General features: G+C 49.3%; 1 protein-coding gene across 2 annotated transcripts in view; it reads left to right on the forward strand.

Moving 5' to 3' along the window:
- The first annotated feature begins 823 nt into the window (after window positions 1-823).
- The window catches only part of YY1 (YY1 transcription factor), a 33,060-nt gene continuing 12,109 nt past the window's right edge, over window positions 824-21,774 (forward strand). For both annotated transcript variants that reach the window (XR_003969687.1, XM_030319954.1), the window contains exons 1-2: window positions 824-1,600; window positions 17,447-17,609. Coding sequence is in view for 1 of the 2 variants with exons in the window: in XM_030319954.1 (XP_030175814.1) it covers window positions 934-1,600; window positions 17,447-17,609 (830 nt within the window). In the remaining variant the exon portion in view is untranslated. The remainder of the gene's footprint in view (window positions 1,601-17,446; window positions 17,610-21,774) is intronic.

Raw genomic sequence — 21,774 nt, forward strand, 5'->3', positions numbered from 1 at the left:
GAGGCACAGGCGTTTCTCGTCAAAGCAGACTTTATTGGGCGCCGGGGCCGCCCCGCGCGCGCCGCCCGCTCCCCCGCGCGTCCTCCGGGCCGCTGGCCTGCCTAGACCCCGCGTGCGGCCGACCCCGCCCTCTCCCGCAGGCCCCCTCCCCCGCGGCGCCGGGGACCGCGCACCGCTCACCGGCTCCCGAGGCGGCGGCTGCAGCGGCGACGCCCCGCTCCCGAGTGCGGCCCGGGCCCGGGGCGGCGGGTCTCGCTGCTGTTGCACCGCGGAGGGCGGGAGCCGCGCGACTCTCGGCGGCGGGCGGTGGCGGCGCGCTGACGTCACGCGCCGCGGCCATCCGGCGCGCGCGGGGGCCGCCCCGTCGACCCCAATCCGGGAGGAGCCCGGGTGAGTGGGCGGGGCCACGACGGCGAACGGGCAGATCGATTGGCAGAGGGGGAGGAGCGAGAGGGCCAGTGGGCGAGTGGGAGCGAGGCGGGGCGGGCCGAGGCCAGCGCGGAAGTCTCGCGAGGCCGAGCCCGAGCGGAGTGTGGCGGCGGCGGCGGCGGCGAGATCTGGGCTCGGGGTGAGGAGTTGGTATTTGTGTGGAAGGAGGCGGAGGCGCAGGAGGAAGGGGGAAGCGGAGCGCCGGCCCGGAGGGCGGGAGGAGGCGCGGCCAGAGCGGGCGGCCGAGGCGCGGCGAGGCGGGGCGCCGGGGCGAGCAGCGGCCGAGCGAGCGCGGGGCGCACCGAGGCGAGGAGGCGGGGAAGCCCGCCGCCGCCGCCGCCGCGCCCGCCCCTTCCCCCCGCCGCCCGCCCCCTCTCCCCCCGCCCGCCCGCCCGCCGCCTTCCTCCCTCTGCCTTCCTTCCCCACGGCCGGCCGCCTCCTCGCCCGCCCGCCCGTAGCCCCGGAGCGGAGGCCGCCGCGGCCGTGGCGGCGGAGCCCTCAGCCATGGCCTCGGGCGACACCCTCTACATCGCCACGGACGGCTCGGAGATGCCGGCCGAGATCGTGGAGCTGCACGAGATTGAGGTGGAGACCATCCCGGTGGAGACCATCGAGACCACGGTGGTGGGCGAGGAGGAAGAGGAGGACGACGACGACGAGGACGGCGGTGGCGGCGACCACGGTGGCGGGGGCGGCCACGGGCACGCGGGCCACCACCACCACCACCACCACCACCACCCGCCCATGATCGCGCTGCAGCCGCTCGTCACCGACGACCCGACCCAGGTGCACCACCACCAGGAGGTGATCCTGGTGCAGACGCGCGAGGAGGTGGTGGGCGGCGACGACTCGGACGGGCTGCGCGCCGAGGACGGCTTCGAGGACCAGATCCTCATCCCGGTGCCCGCGCCGGCCGGCGGCGACGACGACTACATCGAGCAGACGCTGGTCACCGTGGCGGCGGCCGGCAAGAGCGGCGGCGGCGGCTCGTCGTCGTCGGGCGGCGGCCGCGTCAAGAAGGGCGGCGGCAAGAAGAGCGGCAAGAAGGGCTACCTCGGCGGCGGGGCCGGGGCGGCGGGCGGCGCGGACGCGGGCAACAAGAAGTGGGAGCAGAAGCAGGTGCAGATCAAGACCCTGGAGGGCGAATTCTCGGTCACCATGTGGTCCTCAGGTGAGCGCCGGCGCGCGCCGGCCCCCGGGATGTTTTTGTTTTGAAGGGAAGCCATGTTTTATGTGTGTGATGGGCGCCGCCATCTTCTTCGCAGGGCAAGTATGGCGGCCCCAAAAGATGGCGGGCCGCGGCGGGGGCGGCGGGCCGGCGGGCCGGCGGGCCGAAGATGGCGGCGGGAGGCGCGGCGCCGCCCGCTAGGCCGCAATGGCGTAGTTTCCCCGGGCGGGGCGGCCGCGCGGCGCGGGGCGGGGCGGCGCGGCGGGGCGGGGCGCGCTGGGGCCAACGGACGGCCGCCGGCCCGTTGTCCGCCGCCCCCGCCCGGCTGGCTCCCCCGCGAGGCCTGGGGGTGGGGGGGGGCGCGGGGCGGGCCTCGGCCGGGTTGCGCGGAGCTCGCGCCCGGCCGGGCCGCCCGCCGTCGCCTTTCCCCCGCCTTCCTCTGGGGGGCGTCTCGGCCCCGCCCCGCTCCCCTTCCCTCTCCTCCCTTCCCCTCCCCTCCCCTTCCCCTTCCCCTTCCCCTTCCCCGGACCCTCAGCTGCTCCCGAGAGGCGCCTTCCGCTCCCACGCCCGGCGCGCAGGCCGGACTCTGCCCGCGGCTGCGCTCCCCGTGCTCCCCGCGCTCGCCTCGGTGGGGCGGGACTTGGGCGGCACGTAGGGCTCGCGTGTGCAGGCTCCGCGCCGCCGGGGCCTGTCACTGCGCTGCCGGCGAGGTCCTCGCTTCCCTCCCCCGCCCCCCGCAGCACGTCGGGGCGAGGGTCCGCGAGGTTTTGTAGATTGCTCTTAACCCTTTACGTTTGGGGAAGTTTCAGTTTGTCGAGGGTTCGGCGCGTTGCAAATAGGTCGGTTATCTACGCGACTGGGGACGTTTGTCACTAAATAAAGTCGAGTACTTTAAGTCTTTGCACGAATTTTAGTTGACAGAAGGCCATCTACTTTCTTTCCCCGTGAAGAGATTCTACAAAGCCAAAGAAAATATCTAGAGCAAAAGGGACTTACTGCGTGTTAATTTTTTTTTTTTTTTAACTTTATAACCATGGAAAAGCTGGCTTTTTTCCCTGTGGGTGTCTTGTTCTTTTTTTCACATGCTATCTAGTTAAATTGCCGGGATAGTAAGTACACTGAGAATGATCCTGCCATGGCTAGTTAATTTTCTATTTGTGAAGATCGTCACACGTAGTACCAAGTTTGTGTTGTAGAATCCTTCTCCCAGGATTACTTTACCGCTGTCCCATAAATTCTGAGAATTGGACGCAGCCTCCAAGCGCGATGACCCTTGAGTATTAAAAGATCGTTAACAATTGAGAGGAACAAATGAAGCGCGAGGTGAAAAGGCCGGTAGGGAAGGCTGGTCTGGTTGTAGCTCCTGCAAGCCCCGAGACGAGCTAACTAACCTCGGACGGATCTGGGACTCAGAGGACCGAGCAAAGGGATCCGAGTTGCTGCCAGAATTCGATAGCAGGTATTAATAGGCGCTGCTGTTCTGGATTTCAGAGTGTCTTGTGGAGGTCTTAGGAGTTTGAGTTTAGTCGGAGGTACGTGTTTAAGTGAGACCTGTCCACTAACTTATTTGATGGTTGTCAGAGCACCTTCTGTAGATTCTGGTGGCTTAAGAATGAGCGCATGTACACCGATCGTGTTGAAACTGAAAGCCTTGTTTTTCCATTAATATGAATTGCTTATTGAATTTTGCTGGAATCAGGATACCATTTGAAATTAGGTATTAGATACCTAAAGATACGCCCACCACATAAAAAGTAAATTTACTTTTTCTTACAGTGAGAACATGTTGGTTTTGCAGAAATTTGGAAAACCAGGGCGTTATATACTCTGTCCTTGATCTTACCAAGTTGCTTACCCGCTTTCCCATACCCAGAAAACTTGATAATGGAGGCTTTACTTGATGAAGTGATGCGTATCAAGTCAGCCAGTGGAGGGGGGGGGGGTTGGGGGGGCATTTGAGGGGCCTGACTAATGGGAGGTAATTTACAATGAAGTCAGCTTTGAAAAGTCATTATTTGGGGCGCCTGGGTGGCGCAGTCGGTTAAGCGTCCGACTTCAGCCAGGTCACGATCTCGCGGTCCGTGAGTTCCAGCCCCGCGTCGGGCTCTGGGCTGACGGCTCAGAGCCTGGAGCCTGTTTCCGATTCTGTGTCTCCCTCTCTCTCTGCCCCTCCCCCGTTCATGCTCTGTCTCTCTCTGTCCCCAAAATAAATAAACGTTGAAAAAAAAAAATTTAAAAAAAAAAAAATAAAAAAAAAAAAAGAAAAGTCATTATTTCCCCCTGTAAGTGGCTGCTTACAGAGTTGAACAGTTTGGGGTTATTTTAATGCCCATTTCTTTGCAGAGTTAGTTGTCTGCATAACAGAGTACTCTGTACATAAAGCTGATTATAAATATTTGATGGCAATAACATAGTATGGCCTGTTTCCTCAGACATGTTTTGTGGTAAGCTATCCCTCTTCCTTGTCCTTGTGGTTTGGAATTAACACCAAAGAGACGCTAAATAGTTTGTGATTAACTATGCACGTCCCAAGTACAGATTCTGAATATAGTGTAATCTTTGGAACTGAAATAAGGAGATAATTGATAGTAGGTGAAGAAATCAAAGCAGGTTCACTGTTAGGCTGAATTTCTACGTGTCTGTGTGCTGACTGGTAGGCGATATGCTCAGTGCTTTCACCACCAAATCTCATTTGATCCCAGGCATGAGAGTTTTAACTACAGTGTGGTTTCGTGAAAAGTCCTTTAGATTGGAAATGAGCTGTGACGTGACAGTTTTGCCCAAGTCCAAGCTTAGTTACGTGAAGTCTTCATAAAAATAATTGTACACAGGGTATTCTCAGAGCTCTAGTTATTCGCTAGTACCTCTTAGTTAAAAAAAAAAAAAAATGTTGTGGGAGCCAGCATGTTTGTGGAAGCCAAATCTGGATTTTATGGGTTTCTGTTGCTTGTATGCCGTCTTACTTTAATTTCCCACAGAGTAACAACAATCTGTGTGATTGGCATCTTTTTAATGGAGTGACAGCAAAGGAATCTACTGGTTCTATACTAGAGTAGTTTTAGACTTGAAAGGTCCTTAGAAATCAACTTTTTTGTTTCCTCTTTTAACTGGTGTAATTCACTTGGGCACAGTTCAGTGGCTTCCACTATACTCACCAGGTTGTACAGCCATCACCGCTAGCTAATTCCAGAATATTTCCATCATCCCAGAAAGAAACCCCATTAGCAATCACTCCCAGTTTTCCTCTGCACCCCCCCCCCCCCGCCCCCCAGGCCCTGGCAACCACTAATCTACTTTGTGTTTCTCTGGATTTGCCCATTCTGGACATTTCATTTAAATGGAATTCTACATTCTGTGGTCTCGTGTGTCTGACTTAGTCTGTTTTCAAGTTTCATCCACATTGTAGAACGTACTTTATTCCTTTTTAAGGCTGAATAGTTTTCCATCGTGTAGATACTAGAGCAGGACCTGCTTAAATTTGCAGATGAGAAGATGTAGGCCCAGTAAGGCTACATACGCTATGTATGTTTTAGTATTTCATCACTCTTCAGTTGTGTCTTGAACATCCTTAATCCATTGCTTTAAGGCCGTGTTTACTTTTGTTTTTTTTTTCCCTGGCAGTATGACTAATGAACATTGCCATGTTGCTAGATTTAGGGCACAGTCTGAGATGTCTATTTTTCCCTAAATTGTCGTCATTATTGTATGGGAGTGACATCCTATTTTATAGAGCTTACTATAAGCTAAACCACTTAATCATTGGGCCGAATACAGAAGCTCATGATAAAAGCTGAGTATTTAAAACATGTAGTGTTGAGAAAAGACTAAGAAGGCTTTAAAATCTTGAGGTTTCGGGTATGCAGAAATTATGACCTTCACTCAAGGCTGTTGGTATTTTAATTATCTTATGTTAGACCAAATATAGAAGTGCTTTGTACTGGATTGAGTAAAACATCTAAGACTCGAAAACCGTTGATGTTAAAATCAGTAGATTGAAAGAAAGTTGGAAAGTGTTTAATTTTCTCTCAGTTCTACATGTTAAGAAGTTCAGGTTTGCTAAAAGTTACTAGTCCTGACCATTTGCCACTCCTCTGTGGGTTTTCCACCTCGTCCTTTTTTATCTGCTGTTTATCTTTAACTGAGATGCTGTGCATAGAAATTCCCATGGAGCCAAGCTAGGGAAGCCCTCCAAAGTGATCTTGTCAACCTTGCGACCTACGTAGGGCAGGCGAAGTCACAGATCCTGGTTCCTGACCTGGTAGTCCTCCTGAAAGCCTGGCTTGCTGGCACAGACTGTCCCCAGGTTACTCGCCTTTACTTTTTCTCCCACTGTCAACCACTGACTCCCCCTGGTGGGAAAGGAAAAGTCTGTATCAGGAAAAGGTCGGTACCTACAACTAGCATTTTAGGCTCTTGAAAGAGAATAAATGAAGTAATAATTTAGAAAACGTACGCTAGACTCCTGGACAGATACTTACAAAAGGCTTTTTATTTTTTGTTGTTGTTGAAGTCTGCTTAGTAAGGTGGGTTGGTTTTAAGGCTGAGACATTTAGGGCCTGTTATGAGTATAAACAATTATTAGAATGAACATTTCTTAAGCTCTGCATTCCTATGTTAACCCCTGATCCGCTCCTCCCGGGGGACCATTCTCTGAACTCTGCTTTTACTCCTTCCCATACATGTAGGACCTAAAAGTGAAAACTTACAATTTCTACATCTGAATATTTACCAGTGGGTTGTATTCTATAGTATTGTTGGGTAAACATTCAAATCTTGTATTTTAAAATTTGGCATCTGAAACACTGTTTGGAGGTTGACGGTAATAATTTCATTACGGTTCATGGAACATTAGGAAGATGTGCTGCGTAGGTTTGGAAGTTAGTTGACTGTACTGTATGAGTTGGTACTTCTCTATGTGTGGGGGACTTAATGACGCAGGAGAACCGTTTCCTATTCCTGAGTACCTTATGTTAGTAGGTCCCATTCTGTTTAACTTTGTGGGTAATTATCAATAATAGCAAGCCTGGGTTTCTGGGAATCATTAGTAACAAGCATCAGATTTCCTTTTTAGAGGGCACTGACCAAATATCTCGCATTGGAATCTTAACGTCTGACCTTGGTTTCTTTGTCAAATGACTTAGAGTTAGGGGATCCCTAACAGCATTTTCAGTTCCTTTAGAACAAAGAAATTCTACTCCTTTCTGAACTCCTGCATGACAGTAGGGAGATATACTCACTTTCTTAAAGCAGAACTCTAATTTTAAAGTGATCTGGTGAATGAGGTATTAGGAACTTGAGTAAAATTCTTTTTTTCTTCCTACTTTTTTTTTCTTAAGTTCATTCATTTATTTTGAGAGAGAGGGAGAGAGAGAGCACGCTCGCGCATGTTCATGCCTGTGAGCAGGGGAGAGGGAGAGAGAATCCCAAGCAGGCTCTGTACCGTCAGCCCAGAGCCCGATGTGGGGCTGGAACTCACCAACTCTGAGATTATGACTTGAGCTTAACCAGCTGAGCCACCCAGCTTCCCCAATGAGTAAAAAAAATTTTAGAGGTATTTTTTTTTTAATTTTTTTTCTTTTCTTTTTTTTTTTTTTTTGGAGTGAGAGAGAGAGAGCGAGCGAGCAGGGAAGGGGCAGAGAGAAGGAGACACAGAATCCGAAGCAGGCTCCAGGCTCTGAGTTGTCAACACAAAACCCAATGCTGGGCCCCATCCCATGAACCACGAGATCGTGACCTGAGCTGGAGTTAGACTCTTAATCGACCGAGCCACCCAGCTGCCCCTGACTAAAATTCTTAATAACCATGAAATCACTTTGGTCTTACACAGTGGTCTCAGATACGATTAAACATGAAGACAATGTAAATAGTTGTGATGGGCTCTTTTTTTCTTGGGTAAATGATTTCCCTTGAATGTAAGAAGTGTGCAGTAGGGAAGGAGCCTGCTATAGGCGTGCTGGAAGCACTTCTGTTGGAACCTGGACCACGTGTCTTGTGGTGGTGGTCCCCCCCCCACCCATTTTTTTTTTAATGTTTATTTATTTTTGAGAGAGAGAGAGAGACAGAGACCAAGTGCAAGTGGGAGAGGGGGAGAGAGAAAGGGAGATACAGAATCCCAAGCAGGCTCTGAGCTGTCAGTGCAGAGCCTGATGTGGGGCTCGAACCCACCAATGGTGAGATCATGACCTGAGCCGAAGTCGGATGCATAACTGACTGAGCCACCCAGGTGCCCCGGACCCTGTTTCTTCTAGGAGAGTCACAAACTACAGAATTTCTGGTACCTCACAGCCTTTTTGTGGTTCTCAACTCCATCCTCTCTTTTCCTTCTAGGTCTTCTAGCTCATAAGCACCCAAAAGCCTTGAGGGATGGGAGCCACATCCACTTCTCCAAATTGACAATTGGCTTTTCATTTCTTGTTTTGTTGGTAACTCACTTATAGTTTGTGCTAATGCTGATGGCTCCTGTATTAATCTTAACAAGGACTATGTGCAGACTTCTGGATTTCACCTCTGGGATCTAGGCACACACTATCTATACCTTTCTGAATTTTCTAAGACTTAAATCAGATGGCTTCATTCACTCCCCTGCTTTAAAACCCTTCCAGCTCAACCGTGTGAATTTATTTAATGCAACCAAACTGTAGACTTTAAAATGGTTACAGTGGGGTACCTGGGTGGCTCAGTCATGAGTTCGTGAGTTCGAGCCCCATGTCGGGCTTTGTGCTGACAGCTCGGTGCCTGGAGCCTGCTTTGGATTCTGTGTCTCCCTCTCTCTCTCTCTGCCCCTCCCCCTCTCATGCTCTTTGTCTCTCTCTGTCTCAAAAATAAATGAACATTTAAAAAAATGTTTAATGGTTTGGTAAGTATGTTTGTGTTTACACATACACGTACACATGTCCTGCAGATTCTCATCACGCTGCTTAAAGCCCAAACTCCTTATCATGAGGCCACACATGATCGGGCCCGTGCTTTCCTTTCCTGCTTCCTCTCCCTTTATGCTCCAGCCATACCAGCCTTCTTTCCGTTCCTTGAACTTGTTCCTTTGCTCTTACCTCTACTTCCAGTGCGGGGACCCCACATGTTCCACATTCTTGTGTTGCATTGTTTTTCACATTTCAGCTCTGAGGCCTTCCTGGTCCTCCACTCTGACTCTCCTAATTCTGTTTGAGTCTCTTTGGAGCACTATCTGAAATTACCTTGCTTTTTTCTTTAACTTGTTTCTGTCTGCTTCCTCTAGAGAGTAAGTTTGGGGCCTGTAACCCTGCAGCCTTAGTATAACACTAGGCGTATAGAAGGTTCTTGGTAAATGACTGAGTCAGTGCATGGAAATTGCACAGTAAGGTAGAATCATGGCCTAGAGACCAGAATACCATCATCATCCATGACTGCATAGGTGGAAAAGAAGCATGAAGGGTGAGGTGAGGGCAGAGGAGTGTTCCCTTTTTAGGAAAGGCGTGGACTTCCGTCAATCCTACTTTCAAATCCTAGGCCTGCCGCTTAACTATGCTTCTTCCAGTACATGACTTGACATTTCTGAGGCTTATTTCTTAGACCAAAGGCACGGGGTTAATATCTTCAAGGTTTTGTTTGCCTCGATGAATATGGCAGTTGCAGCATGAAGCCAGGTATGCAGTAAATGACAGTATCCTGTCTTCTCTATTAGTGGGGAAGGAGTGGAAACAGCCTGTGAGTGATTTCTGCCTGTTGCTGAGCACTGGATCTCAAATAGCTAGCGCTCCCCCCTCTCCCCAGCGAAGGTTTGGGTGATAGCAGTGGTCAGTCGATAATGTCGTTTTTGTCGTAAGTCACGTCGAAGGGTCAGACCAGAGTTGATGACCTGAGATGAAAGGTGTGGAGGAACAAGATCTAGCCAACCTGGGTAAATAAGTAAGTCGGTAAATACACGTGTGCCTTGGTGAAAATAGAAAATCAGGATCCCAGGGGGAGAAAGGAAGCCTCAGGGCCAACCCTCATGAGCTCCCTGTGGGTCAAGGTGGAAAGGGAAACAGTGCTACTGCTGATCTAAGATGAGGAAAGCTTCCAGAGAAGTCCAGCCTTTCTTAGGACTGAATTCTAAAACACTGCTTGTACATGAAGAGGCCCACTGAGTGATGATGTGCAGCTTCCAAACCAGCTTGGTGTCCAGAATTTCACGTGGTGTTTTAGGACAGGTGAAGACTTAAAATGTAAGCTAATTGAAGGCGATTCTGGATTTTCCACGGCCTTTCCGTGCATACTCCAGTTGACCAGAAGTTCACCATTCTTTAAAAAATCATCAAGCGTAGGACCTACTCTTATTCCCCTTACACCCAGGAGGGTCGGGGACGTGGGATGGTGTTTGGGCTCCCTCCTTGCTGTGCTCCAGACATAGTGGCTGCCATTTAAAGCTTTCCCTGGCCTCAGCCTTAGAGATGGTCTGTCTACTTTTTTTTCAGAAACGAGGAAAGCAAGTAAGGCTTAGTAACAGGAACGAAAGAGGTCTCTTGCAGGAAAGAGGCTTGGGCTTTGGAGAGCAGACTGGATGTAGATGGAGGGTGAGAGGTGGGCAAAGGGGAAACTTGTAGCTACCACGTAGCTTTTCTTCGACATTGACATTGAATAACTTGTTGTGAGAGGGCTGGTTTGGTTGGAGTGGGGAGGGCAGGTGAGTCTCCACCGGTTTGTTTTTGTTTTTGTATTCTTCTAAAGAAAGGGCACGTACTTGAGCAGGGAAGAGGGGCAGAGAGTGAATTTTTAAAAAAATTTGTTAACGTTTATTCAGTTTTGAGAGACAGCATGAGTGGGGGAGGGACAGAGAGAGAGGGGAGACGCAGAATCCAAAGTGGGCTCCAGGCTCTGAGTTGTCAGTGCAGAGCTCCATGTGGGGCTCAAACCGATGAACCATGAGATCATGACTTGGGCGGAAGTCGGCTGCTTAACAGACTGAGCTACCTAGGCACCCCAGGAGGGGGGAGGGAGGGGGGCAGAGAGAGAGACACAGACAGACAGACAGACAGACACTTACGAAGGCTTCACACTCAGCCCAGAGCCTGACTCTGATCCTGAGCCCATGATCCTGGGATCATGATATGAGCGGAAATCAAGAGTCAGACACTCAACCGACCAAGCCACCCACCCAAGTGCCCAAGCTCCACTTTTTACACCTCTTACCCGGACCTAGGACCTGTAGAGTGCTTCCAGCCTTTCCAAATATTTAGTTACTTAATCCTGTCCTTTTTTTTTTTTTTTAAATATATTTGAGTCTTTATTCAAAGTTTTGGGGTGCTAGCCAGGGCCCCAGTCCTACTACTTTGTAAATTATTTTGAGTCTCTTTGCTTTGCCTCTCAAACTAGGATGGGAGTGATGGGTGCTTTGGTGATGTAGAAGAAAACTGAGCAGTTGGGAGGTAGGGTTAGGACAGAGGTGTATTTATACATATTTATATAAGTTTCCTCTTATCTGTGGGGGTGCATTCCAAGACCCCCAGCGGAGGCCTGAAACCACGCATGCCTAAAACTACTGATGAAGACTAATGATAGAACAGTTACAACCTTTGGCTGTAATAAAAGTTATGTGGATGTGGTTTCTGTCTTAAAATGTCTCACAGGGGGCGCCTGGGTGGCTCAGTGAGTTGAGCGACCGACTCTTGATTTGGGCTCAGGTCATGATCCCAGGATTGTCGGGATTGAGCCCCACGTAGCGCTCTGTGCTGACGGTGTGAATCTTGCTTGAGATTCTCTCTCTCTCCCTCTGCCCCTCCACCCCCTCTAAAATTAAAAAAAAAAAAAAAAAGTCTGTAATTGTCTGTGGTGGTACTGTACTCGCCCTTTTTTTTTTTTTTAACTGTTTATTTATTTTTGAGGGGCAGAGAGAGAGAGGGAAACACAGAATCCGATGCAGGCTGCAGTCTCTGAGCCATCAGCACAGAGCCCGATGCGGGACTCGAACTCACAAACTGCGAGATCATGACCTGAGCCGAAGTCAGACGCTTAACTGACTGAGCCACCCAGGCGCCCCTCGCCCTTCTTACAATGGTGTGAGATGATGAAAGGCGTGTCTGAGGAGCAGATGAGGAGAGGGACCCGGGGCATGAGCCACAGTGTGAGGCTACCGTTGGCCCTTTGACCAAACCTCGGGAAGATCATCTACTTCCAAACCATTTGAATACAAAGTGTGTGCCCCATTTACGGGTGGAATTGGCTAGATTTTGTTTTTTTCCCTTCCATCTTAGGTCAGTTTACTTCATTCTGTCGGTTGTAGGTCATATGCGGGTGGCGACCGTTCATGGGTGCTGGAGTAACCTGATCCCAGTTTCGACTGGAAGTTCTCATTACGCCTTTTCCTACCACACTACCCCCCTTTGAAGCAGTGACCTGTGTTCGCTTTTTCCAAATAGGAACTGTGAAATTTGGCTTTAATTTGCTTTTTTTGTCCAGTTGTGTTCTGGTTCTCAGGATCCTAAATTTAAGTCAAACCCGTTATAGAGACTCACTGCGGTGAGACTTCGCTTGCCTCCCTGAAACCGTGCAGAGAGAATTTGCTAAGTCCCGCCTTCAGGGAACACTCCAGAGGGGCATCTATATGTGCAGCAATTTGTAGAGGAGATTTAGATATTTTTGCTTTGTGAGTCTGCTTGGCCCAGGTGTGTATTTGATATTACACACCAGCCAGTAGGCGTCCGTAACATACTTGACATTCAGAGCAGATCAGTTAATACTTTCCCCCTCCACAGGGCAAACCTGTTTCAGTAGTAATTATGAAATGAAACATTAAAATAATGGCCAGTGCAGAGAGTGAATTTTTTCTTTATTTGAATACATAACAGCAAAACATTTTTTAATAAAACTGTACAAAAAGAAGTAATACATTTCACTAATGTATTTTTTGAACTAAGGGGCAAACACATATGTACTTATTGTCTGTAAATGTATTATATCATAAATTTATATTTGGCAAAAACTCCCCAAAGCTTTCTTTTGCAAAAATGAGATTAAATGACCAGAAAATAGCAGACATTGACATTCTTTGATCTGTTGCATTAGTGTGTGTCCAGTTCTTGGAGAAAATGAGGCAAACATTGTCTTTGATTTCTCTGACCATAAAACCTAGTGTCTTTTGTCATTTCTGTAGCAGCTTTTTTTTTAAGTGTGATTTTTTTTCTATATAAATAGTTTATTTCCTGACATTTTGTTGTTTAATCCTTAATGGCCCTTTTGATGATTTCTGTGTGCTGGTGGTCTTCAAGGAGTTCAGCAAGTTAACTTTCGTGTAATGCTCTTTATTAAGGAATAAGTAACAAACGTAATAACATGAAGTTTAAATACATATTATGAAAGCATACAGCAATTATTTAGAAAGACCCAACAAAAGATCTTACGAGGCAAGAATATTGTCACTGACACTGTTGAGAACTGCAGGTGTAGAGTGGTCATCAAAAGCAGATTGTCTTTAATCCGTGTGATTGTGGTCTGCAACACGTGCAGACCACGTGGTTATTGTCTATATTCGGGACAGACTGCCTTGACTGTGTGTCACTTTCACTTGGTAAGTGACTGAGTACAATTCTTGTGAGACAAAGCTAGTTTTCTTCCTGCATCTGGGCAGAATTCCTTAGGTCTCCTTTGCAAAAATGTCTTCCTCATTCACTGAACGTTGAAATCACTCAGATGTTCATTCTGAGCCATCTCCTCTCTCTGTTTTCTCCAATAGATAATATTATAATAGATTTCTCTGGCTTTAAACTCCGTCCACATGCCAATACTGTCCATGTAGTTCTCTTAGCTTTGATTTCTTTTATCCTCACATCTGCATATTCTAGTATCTCCTTGAAGTCTGTCCACTAGGTGTCTCACAGATACCTCAGATTAAAGCAGAATTCCATGTCCTCTGTACACGTCTTTCCCCCATCTTTCTCTAACTTGGCTGATGGCATCCTCCCAGAAATGCAAGCAAGAGACTTAGAAGGCCTGCTTAACATCCTTAATGACCCCCACCCACCCATCTGATTCATAACCCAGGCATGTGTAGTCCTTCTCCAAAATAAAACTTGAATGGGTGGCTCATGCAGTTAAGCATCTGACTTCAGCTTAGGTCATGATCTCACCTTCATGGGTTCGAGCCCCACATAGGTGGCATATGTGCACACCGTTCATAGCATTATTCACAGCAGCCAAAAGGTGGAACCAACTCATGTGTCCATCAGTAGATGGATGGATAAACAAAATGTGTGTACGCATGGGAATATTATTCGGCCATGAAAAAGAATGGGATTTTTGTATATGCTGTAATATGGATGGACTTTGAAAACATTGTGCTTAGTGAAAACCCCAGATGTGGAAGGACAAATACTGTTCGATTCCATTTATAGAAGATATCTGGAGGGGCGCCTGGGTGCCTCAGTCAGTTGAGTGTCCAACTCTCGATTTCGGCTCAGGTTCACGATCCCAGGGTTGTGGGATCAAGCCCTGCATCCCGCTCTGCGCTGAGTGTGGAGCCTGCTTAAGATTCTCATTCTCTCCCCCCAACTCCTTCCCTCTCCCCCTCTTCTTCCTCCCCTCCCCGCTCACTCTTGCTCTCTCTCGTGCTCTCTAGAATAAAACAAAAATAAAAACTTCAAAAAAAGGGACCTGGGATAGGCAAATTTGTAGAAACAGGAAGTAGAATAGAGGTTACCAGGGGAAGGGGGCAGTTACTGTTAATGGGCACCAAGTTTCTGTCGCGGATGATGAAATTTCAGGTATACATAGTAGTGATCTATAATGTAAATATATGCATGTATATTGAGTGTGAATATACCTACTGCCACTGATTGCACATTTATGGTGGATAAACTGGTTACAGTGGTTAAAATGGTTACATTTACAAATGACTAAAATGATCAACATTGTATTAGTGTCTATTTAATGAAAAAGTTTTTTAAAAAAATAAAAAGGAAACCATGAAAATGGGAGTGGGGGAGGCTGGCAGGCTGGGTTTGGCTCACTGGCTGTACTTGGGGATTGTAAAACTTGTCAGTCTCTACTTACACTCATTTCACGCATGTTTTGATTGTAGTTCTTAGTGATATCAGTGACTGTTTTCTGGGCCCTTTGATGTTCTTCAGTGTTCGAGCTGAGAACCAAGTCTGGAGCCTGAGGAAGCATTTCCTCATTTGACTTGTTTGCGTCCCCCCACAATTCAGACGTTAAAGTCCCCCAGTGTGATCTTATTTGGAGGTGAGGCCTTTGGGAGGTAATTAGGTTATGAGGTGGAGGCCTCACGATGGGATTGGTGCCCTTGAAAGAAGGGCCACGAAAGAGATGATGGCCATCTGCCACGTGACAGCAAGAAGGCTGTTTGCCAGCCGGCAAGAGCGCCCTCACCAGGAACTGAATTGGCTGACGCCTCGATCTGCAGAACTGTGAGCAATAAACACCTGTTTAAGCCTCGCAGTCTGTGGTAGTTGTGCTGTAGCGGCCGCAACCAGGACGGCTCTCTCACTAGAATAGAAGTTCCGTGAGGGCAGAGGCTTTGGTTTCCGGGGCCTTAGAACGGTGCCAGGGGCATAGGGAGGCCTCAGTTGATGTGTGTTGAACTGTGCAAGGAATAATTCAGCCTGTGACCCTTTAATCCAGGAGCCGAGCTGGCCGGCCACCTTCTGCCCTAGCCTCTCCCGATCAGTAGCTTCCTCAGAGCAGCGGTGATCGTCAGCCTTGCTAGCATCCTTGTAATAGGAGCACAGAACATCCGTAAGAAACATAGCTCCCCTGCCCTTCAGAGCATTTCTGTAGCACCCGAAAGTTGATGGAGAAGTTGTGCCTCCATTGGAAGATTGGAAGGTGAAGGAGCGAGGACAGTGCTGGGAAGAAGTTAAAGAATCCGGTTGTGGTGCAGAGTCCTACCTAGCTTTCAAGCTTAGGATCATTAACCACGTCGCCTGGCCTTCCTGAAGGCATGCAGCTATTTTTGCCCTAGGCTGCTTTGTCTGTAAAGAGGTGACCTGGGATATGTTGTCGAGATCATTCTCGAGCAACAGGCCCGAACAACAGGCGGCTGGGCCTAACAGTGAAGTACACACATCTGAGAGTTAGGCTTCCTGGGTTCACACCTGCCCCTTACCGGACTAGTTATCCCTGAGCCGGCTGCTTAGCGTCTCGGTGCCTCAGCCTTTTCTCCTGGAACGTGAACGAGCTCATTTGTCCACTTCCAGGGCGATACGTGCTGTAATTAAAACAGTGGCTCCACGTCAACATTCAGTGACATGTTGGCTGCTATTACTATTTTCTGATTCCTTGCAGTGATGAATAACATTTTCTAAGATGAAGCGTGGTGGGAGAAGAGAGACACTTAAAGTTTAAAAGTGTCCTGTTCTGTGCTTTTCATTGCCAGGAGTGACTGAACATGATAATGACCAAAGGAATCGAGTAAAGCTACCCTCTGTCTGCATCTTGCCCACATACCCTGATGTCAGCCGTGTGTTTAAGCAGCTGAACATAGTTGTTCAGCAGTAACAGCAGCTGTAGGGTTTGGTTTGATTTGGTGTTTGGTCTTGTTTTTTAGCTGGTGGAAAGGTAAGAATTGAATAAGCCTGTTTTCACTTTGGAGAGTCCTTTGGTTACAGCTGTTTGTGAAGCATTTTGATGAAGAAGCAGAAATTTTCAGTTAGCAGGCATCTGGGGGTGCCTGGGTGGCTCAGTCGCTTAAGCGTCTGACTTCGGCTCAGGTCACGATCTCGTGGTTCGTGAGTTTGAGCCCCGCATGGAGCTCTGCGCTGACAGCGCAGAGCCTGGAGCCTGCTTTGGATTCTGTGTCTCCCTCTCTCTCTGTCCCTCCCCCGCTCACACTCAGCATGTCTCTCTCAAAACTAAGTAAACATTAAAAAAAAATGTTAAGTTATACCTCAAGGGTTCACACCACAGGTGGAAATACATCAACTGTATTTTGTGCACCAGTTGATCTTTATGGCATACAGGGCATCGTTACAGCAGAGAACAGAATTGGAAGGATGAATTAAGACATTGATGGTCATTGAGGTTTGAGATGAGGGTAGGAGCTACCTTGATGGCCGTGGGGCAAGGGGAGAAGACCTTTCAAAAATCAGTAGGATTTGCTATCTGGGATGTAGGATATTAATGACGGGGGTCAGTATTCCTTATTTTTTTAACCTGTTGGACTTGTGACAATAAGCCCTATGAGTAGAGATGTGCATTCTTGGAACGTGTATTTATCGGGAGCCAATTATGCACAGACTGAACAAGGCCCTGGGATCAGAACTGGCAAGCATCCCCGTCCTCGTGGTCTAGCGGGAGAAGCCGACAAAAAGCATAGTGCTGTCATTCTGAACTTGCACGTGCACAGGCCACGGGGTTGGGGTGAAGGGCTGGGAGTCCTTAGAGGAGCTGAAAGGCCATCAAAGCCGGAGCAAAGAGTACGGGGATAGCAGCGAGAACTGGTGGGGCTGGAGTGGGAGGCGGGAGGCCAGCTTCGGGGCGAAGGCTGGGGCAGGAGCTTCCAGTCCGCGGGGCCGCTTCAGGGGTGCGTGTAGGGTAGACAGAGAGCAGAAGTCCGAGAGGTGGAGGGAGGAGAAGCCAGTTCCAGAAGGGGGAGCAGCCCCAGGCAAGTGGAGGCGGAGTCAGGAATGGAGACTATCCCAGACCAGCTAAGACGGCCACACTAGCACAGAGGTTTGGCATCGCAGATTTTGGTGACCTTCAAGCAGAAACGGGATTTCAAGAGATGGAGGAGGAAGCCTGGGTGGCTAAGACACGAGGCTTAGCGGCTGTAAATCAGCCGCGTCAGAAGCTGCTCGCGAAAGCCCTTTTTGTAGTTCTTTAACGTATTTGCCCACGCATACGTTTTTGCTCCACTAAAAATAATGTTCTGGCGTGTTTCAGATGAAAAAAAAGATATTGACCATGAGACAGTGGTTGAAGAGCAGATCATTGGAGAGAACTCCCCTCCTGATTACTCAGAGTATATGACAGGAAAGAAGCTTCCTCCTGGAGGGATACCCGGCATTGACCTCTCAGACCCCAAACAACTGGCGGAATTTGCTAGGTAAGACGGAAGAACTTGCCTTGCTTTTTAATGGTACAAAGTGCTTGAGTGTCGGCCGCTGTGGTTTTGGTGCCTAAGTTACAAGGGCGGTTTGTATTCTTGCTCTAGGGAAACGTCTGAAAACAAAAGCAGTTAGTTTTATTTTGAGTAGGAACTATGCTATTAGTGTGAGTGGCACCATTTTAGATCCTTGCAGGCAGTGAGATGCAGCGAATACTTCTTAATTTCATAATTGATACTGCCTGTGAAAAAACTGCACATAATTTGTTTGGAAGCCGCTGTCTTAACACAACTCCCTCCCCCTACCCCCCCCCCACCCCCCTGCCCGGCGTACATTGTAAATTTGAGGGTATCGTGCCGGACCCAGCTGCAGGGGCCCTGGGCTGCTTCTAGACCTGCACAGCTGGCCACTGGGAAGGCACGTCCGTTCGTACTGCAGCACACGATCAGTTAAGCTCCCAGTGTTTTGTTAATTAAAGCTGGCATGACAGGATGAGATCAAGCATTTTCAGGGCCAGGACCCCCCGTGACCGTCCAAGGTGAGCAGTCAGGACGATCTGAACCCACTGCAGGTTTGTCTTGTCTGCGACGGGCTGGGTTCCCACAGAAGCCTCTGCTGCTTTTCATGTTGTTTATTTTCCAGTGCCGTTTGGCAGTCGTTATGAGGATGTGAGAACACACTCAAAGACAAACTTGTAAATAAAGTGAAAAGAACTCATAAACTCTGGAGCAGAAGGACTACTTCTTTTCCCAACCTGAGGGTGAATGAAGCCTGGAATAGCCAGGAAATTTAGTTAGGCAGGGGCAGGAACAGGAAGAGAGAAATCTTTGTGATCCCACACCATCTAGGAACAGAACGGGGCCCTCTCTTTTCTTTCTCCTGAGAGCAGAGGGGAGTAGATAAGAGCTGGAGGCCCTGGAATGTCTTCGTTTCTCCCAGCCCTGCCGAAAACAAGGTGGGTAACCTCCTGCCATTTGGGGCCTCAGTTTCACCACGTGTCAGATGTGTTGTCAAAAAGGGGTTTGTGCCCTTTTGTCCTATCCTGTGAAACTGCAGTCGTGGAGAATTATACACATTAGCTTATTTCTGACTGATCACGGCTTACCCAAAAAAGTTCAGGCTTCTGTCCTCTTGTTGAGGACACTTTGTCCCGGCTTTTGTTGCCTTCATATTTTAAATACTGGTATGTTACTCAAATATTAACTCCATACTTTCCCCCAAAAACGCAAATAAAAATGGAGTCTGTAGATACATAGTCAGCAATGAGATTAGAGTATTTGGACAGATTTGAGTCAGATTTCTTGCCAGTGTTTAGTATTGTCAACGTATTTTTAAAGTTAGTCACGTCTCGTTACTGCACTTGGACTTCAGTGAGGATAGGGGCTGCTCTCTCAGGGGTAGAGACACGGAGCATAGGAATCATGGAAAGCTTGTAGAAGGAGTGGCATGTGATCTGAGCCTTGTAGACGCTCAGATTTGGTGGGCAGACGGGATTTCCTCGGGACTGATGGCTAGTGTGGCACGTGCACAATGGAAGGTGCGTAGTCAGCCCTCATCCACTATGTGTTCAGAAAAATAGGTTTGGCTGGGAATTCAGATGCTCACAGGGAGACAGTTGGAGTTTAAGAGATCGTTGAGCTCTGTGAGTACTGGGCCAACGTATGTGGACATTTTCAGCGTGAAGTGGGCGGGGGCCAAAGGTGTGTCAACAGTAGAGAAGGGGCTCTGTGATCAGAGGTGGACTTGGAGAGGATTCCATTTCAGCCGTCTTCCAGGCTGGCTTGGTGCAGGTGCAGCCAGCAAGAGGGAGAGGTCACGGAGGCCCGAGCCAGGACTGTGGCGGCCAGACTATGAAAGAATCGATGTGATCAACATGGCAGGGGATGGTGGAAAGAATTGAGAGCCAGTCCGGCTGTGTGTCTCCGCGAGAAAGGAATCAAAATGGATGTTCAAAGCTTCGCACCTTAGGTGACAGGAGATTGGGAGAGGGTGCAGGTCTGGGGTTCAGGGTCGGCAGTGTTTGGTTTTAGATGCTAATGAATCATCCCTGTTGGACTCGAGGTGGTTTCAGGAAGTAAGTTAGGGCTAGACTGCTCTGATGCGGGGGGTCAAGCCGCAAGGTGCCTCGGACGGATGTGCCGTGAGAGGGTGGTTGCTGAGAGGAAAGACCGCAGCACAAAGGCTTGGGAAAACCCTGTGCCCGGAGGGTAAGGGAACCAGTGACCGCAGAGAGGGCCCATTCATGCAGATAGGGGGTGGATTGGGAGAGTAAGGACAGCATCACAGAAGCCTCTGGGCTGGTCAGAAGGTCCGAGAGAGGGACAAATAACATTTCTCTAAGTTCGACATCACGAAGTATTTCAGTGGAGGAGCAGAGGGTAGAGGCAGGGTTTTACGGAGAGAAGGAACCTGGGGCTGGTGAGCAGAACAGTGACCCTCGGCCTTGTTCCCTCTCGCTGACGAATTGGGGTAGCTGATCTGAAAGCTCGGCCCTATACTCAGGAGGCCCGTGTCACTGTTGTGGAGTAGACGTTTCTGCTTGTTTTCATGTGGCCTTGCCCGGGCATCAGGGCTGTCTTCAACCCCACGAAATCCGAATGAGACTGTTCTTCACCAGCAATAATTAGAAGACAATGGAGGCACGTTTTGCGATTTGTGAGGAAGTTACTACAAACCTGGAATCCTTGATCCAGCCGAGCTGCCCATCAAATACCAGGCAAAATAGTGGCGATTTTAGACACAGAAGGATTTGTTTGATGTTGCACGCACCCTTTCTGAGGGGGTCACCTGCAGATCTACTCCAGCACATCCAAAGAAGCCTTCCTAAAGAATCTGGTGAACAGACAGTCAAGAAGGCAGCTGTGAGGCAGGCTGGAAACACGTTCAACTCAGAATAGAAAGTTGGGTGAGTTGTAAGAGTTTCTTCAGGAAAAGTTGAGTTCATTCCGCAGTGGGAATGGAGAATGGGTAGGAGGGGAAGCCAGGAGGTGTTAGTGGTACGGGAAAGAGTTTTCTAAAAAAGGAAGATAATCAGAAACCCCCTGAAGAGAGAGGCAGTGCTAAGAAAGCCATGGCCTAAAAATGGGCATAAATTTGATAAAGTGCAGAGAACGTGTTTGCCCCGACTCTGCAAGTCTCTCCGCGTCCTAAAGCCCCCACGTTGGGCCCCTCGAGCAGGAAATGCGGTCCTAGTGCACAGGTACGTTCTGCAGTAGGCAGTGTGTGTACGTACTCTGAATATAGTGCGTGTTTCTTTGCTAATGAGCCTGTTAAAGATTTCATTCTGTGTACGGAATAGAATGAGATCTTGCTCTTCCTGACGGTGTATACAAAGTGGGGGTATACGGTTGGGCGCACGCTCATCCCTGTTGTCCATAGTGTCGTGGAACAGGTCGTGTCAAGCCTACCCAGTCTCTAATTGGACGGTGGCGGTGGTGAGAGATGCTGGAGCCTGGAATGCCCTATTTTGTTAGGTCTTTGCATTTTGAGAATGGGTGTGACCAGCTGCTGAATAGGGTTCTTTAGGGGCCCTGGCACTGGGGACAGGGGCTCTGAAAGCCAAAGACAGAAAGGCACCAAGTTTCCAACTGTCGGTGGCCAGACCCCATCGTCTTCATTTGTAAAGACCCACAGAACTTGCTCTGCTGGCCTCCCATCTCTATCCACCTCCACTCTGTGACTCAGCTGTTGGCCTGAGGCGGCGTGTTCGCTGCTTTTCCCTCTCCTGCGTGCGCCCCGGACCTGAAAACTGAGCAAGAAATGGTTCGGGTGCCCTGCCACACCGAGCCTAGAAAACCGGTCAGTGGCAAATCGGTTACACGCGTGGGAGCAAGTGTAAGAAATCAGGGCTTTAATTTGAAAGTCCTGGTATTGGGGCGGTGCCTTCATTCTTTTTGATACTTGAAAAAGTGCTCGGTGGGTGGCACCAGGCGAGTTCCACTTCCTGGTGAAATCAGACAAGCTGTGTGCCCTTTTCATCAACTAAAGTTAGCCCTTGGGAAACCCGTAGTCTAGAAAGAGCAGAATTAAGAGCGGTTAGGTCAGTCCCAGGTTGGTCATTTTTGTCGTCCACTCCCACCCCGAGACTCCTTCATGGGGTCGGCGTAGAGAGGAGATGTGCTAGTGGGGCCGAGAGGACCATCGTGGGAATATGTACTGTCTGCT

Source organism: Lynx canadensis, chromosome B3 (genome assembly GCF_007474595.2).
Source record: "Lynx canadensis isolate LIC74 chromosome B3, mLynCan4.pri.v2, whole genome shotgun sequence".
Classification (NCBI taxonomy): Eukaryota; Metazoa; Chordata; class Mammalia; order Carnivora; family Felidae; genus Lynx; species Lynx canadensis.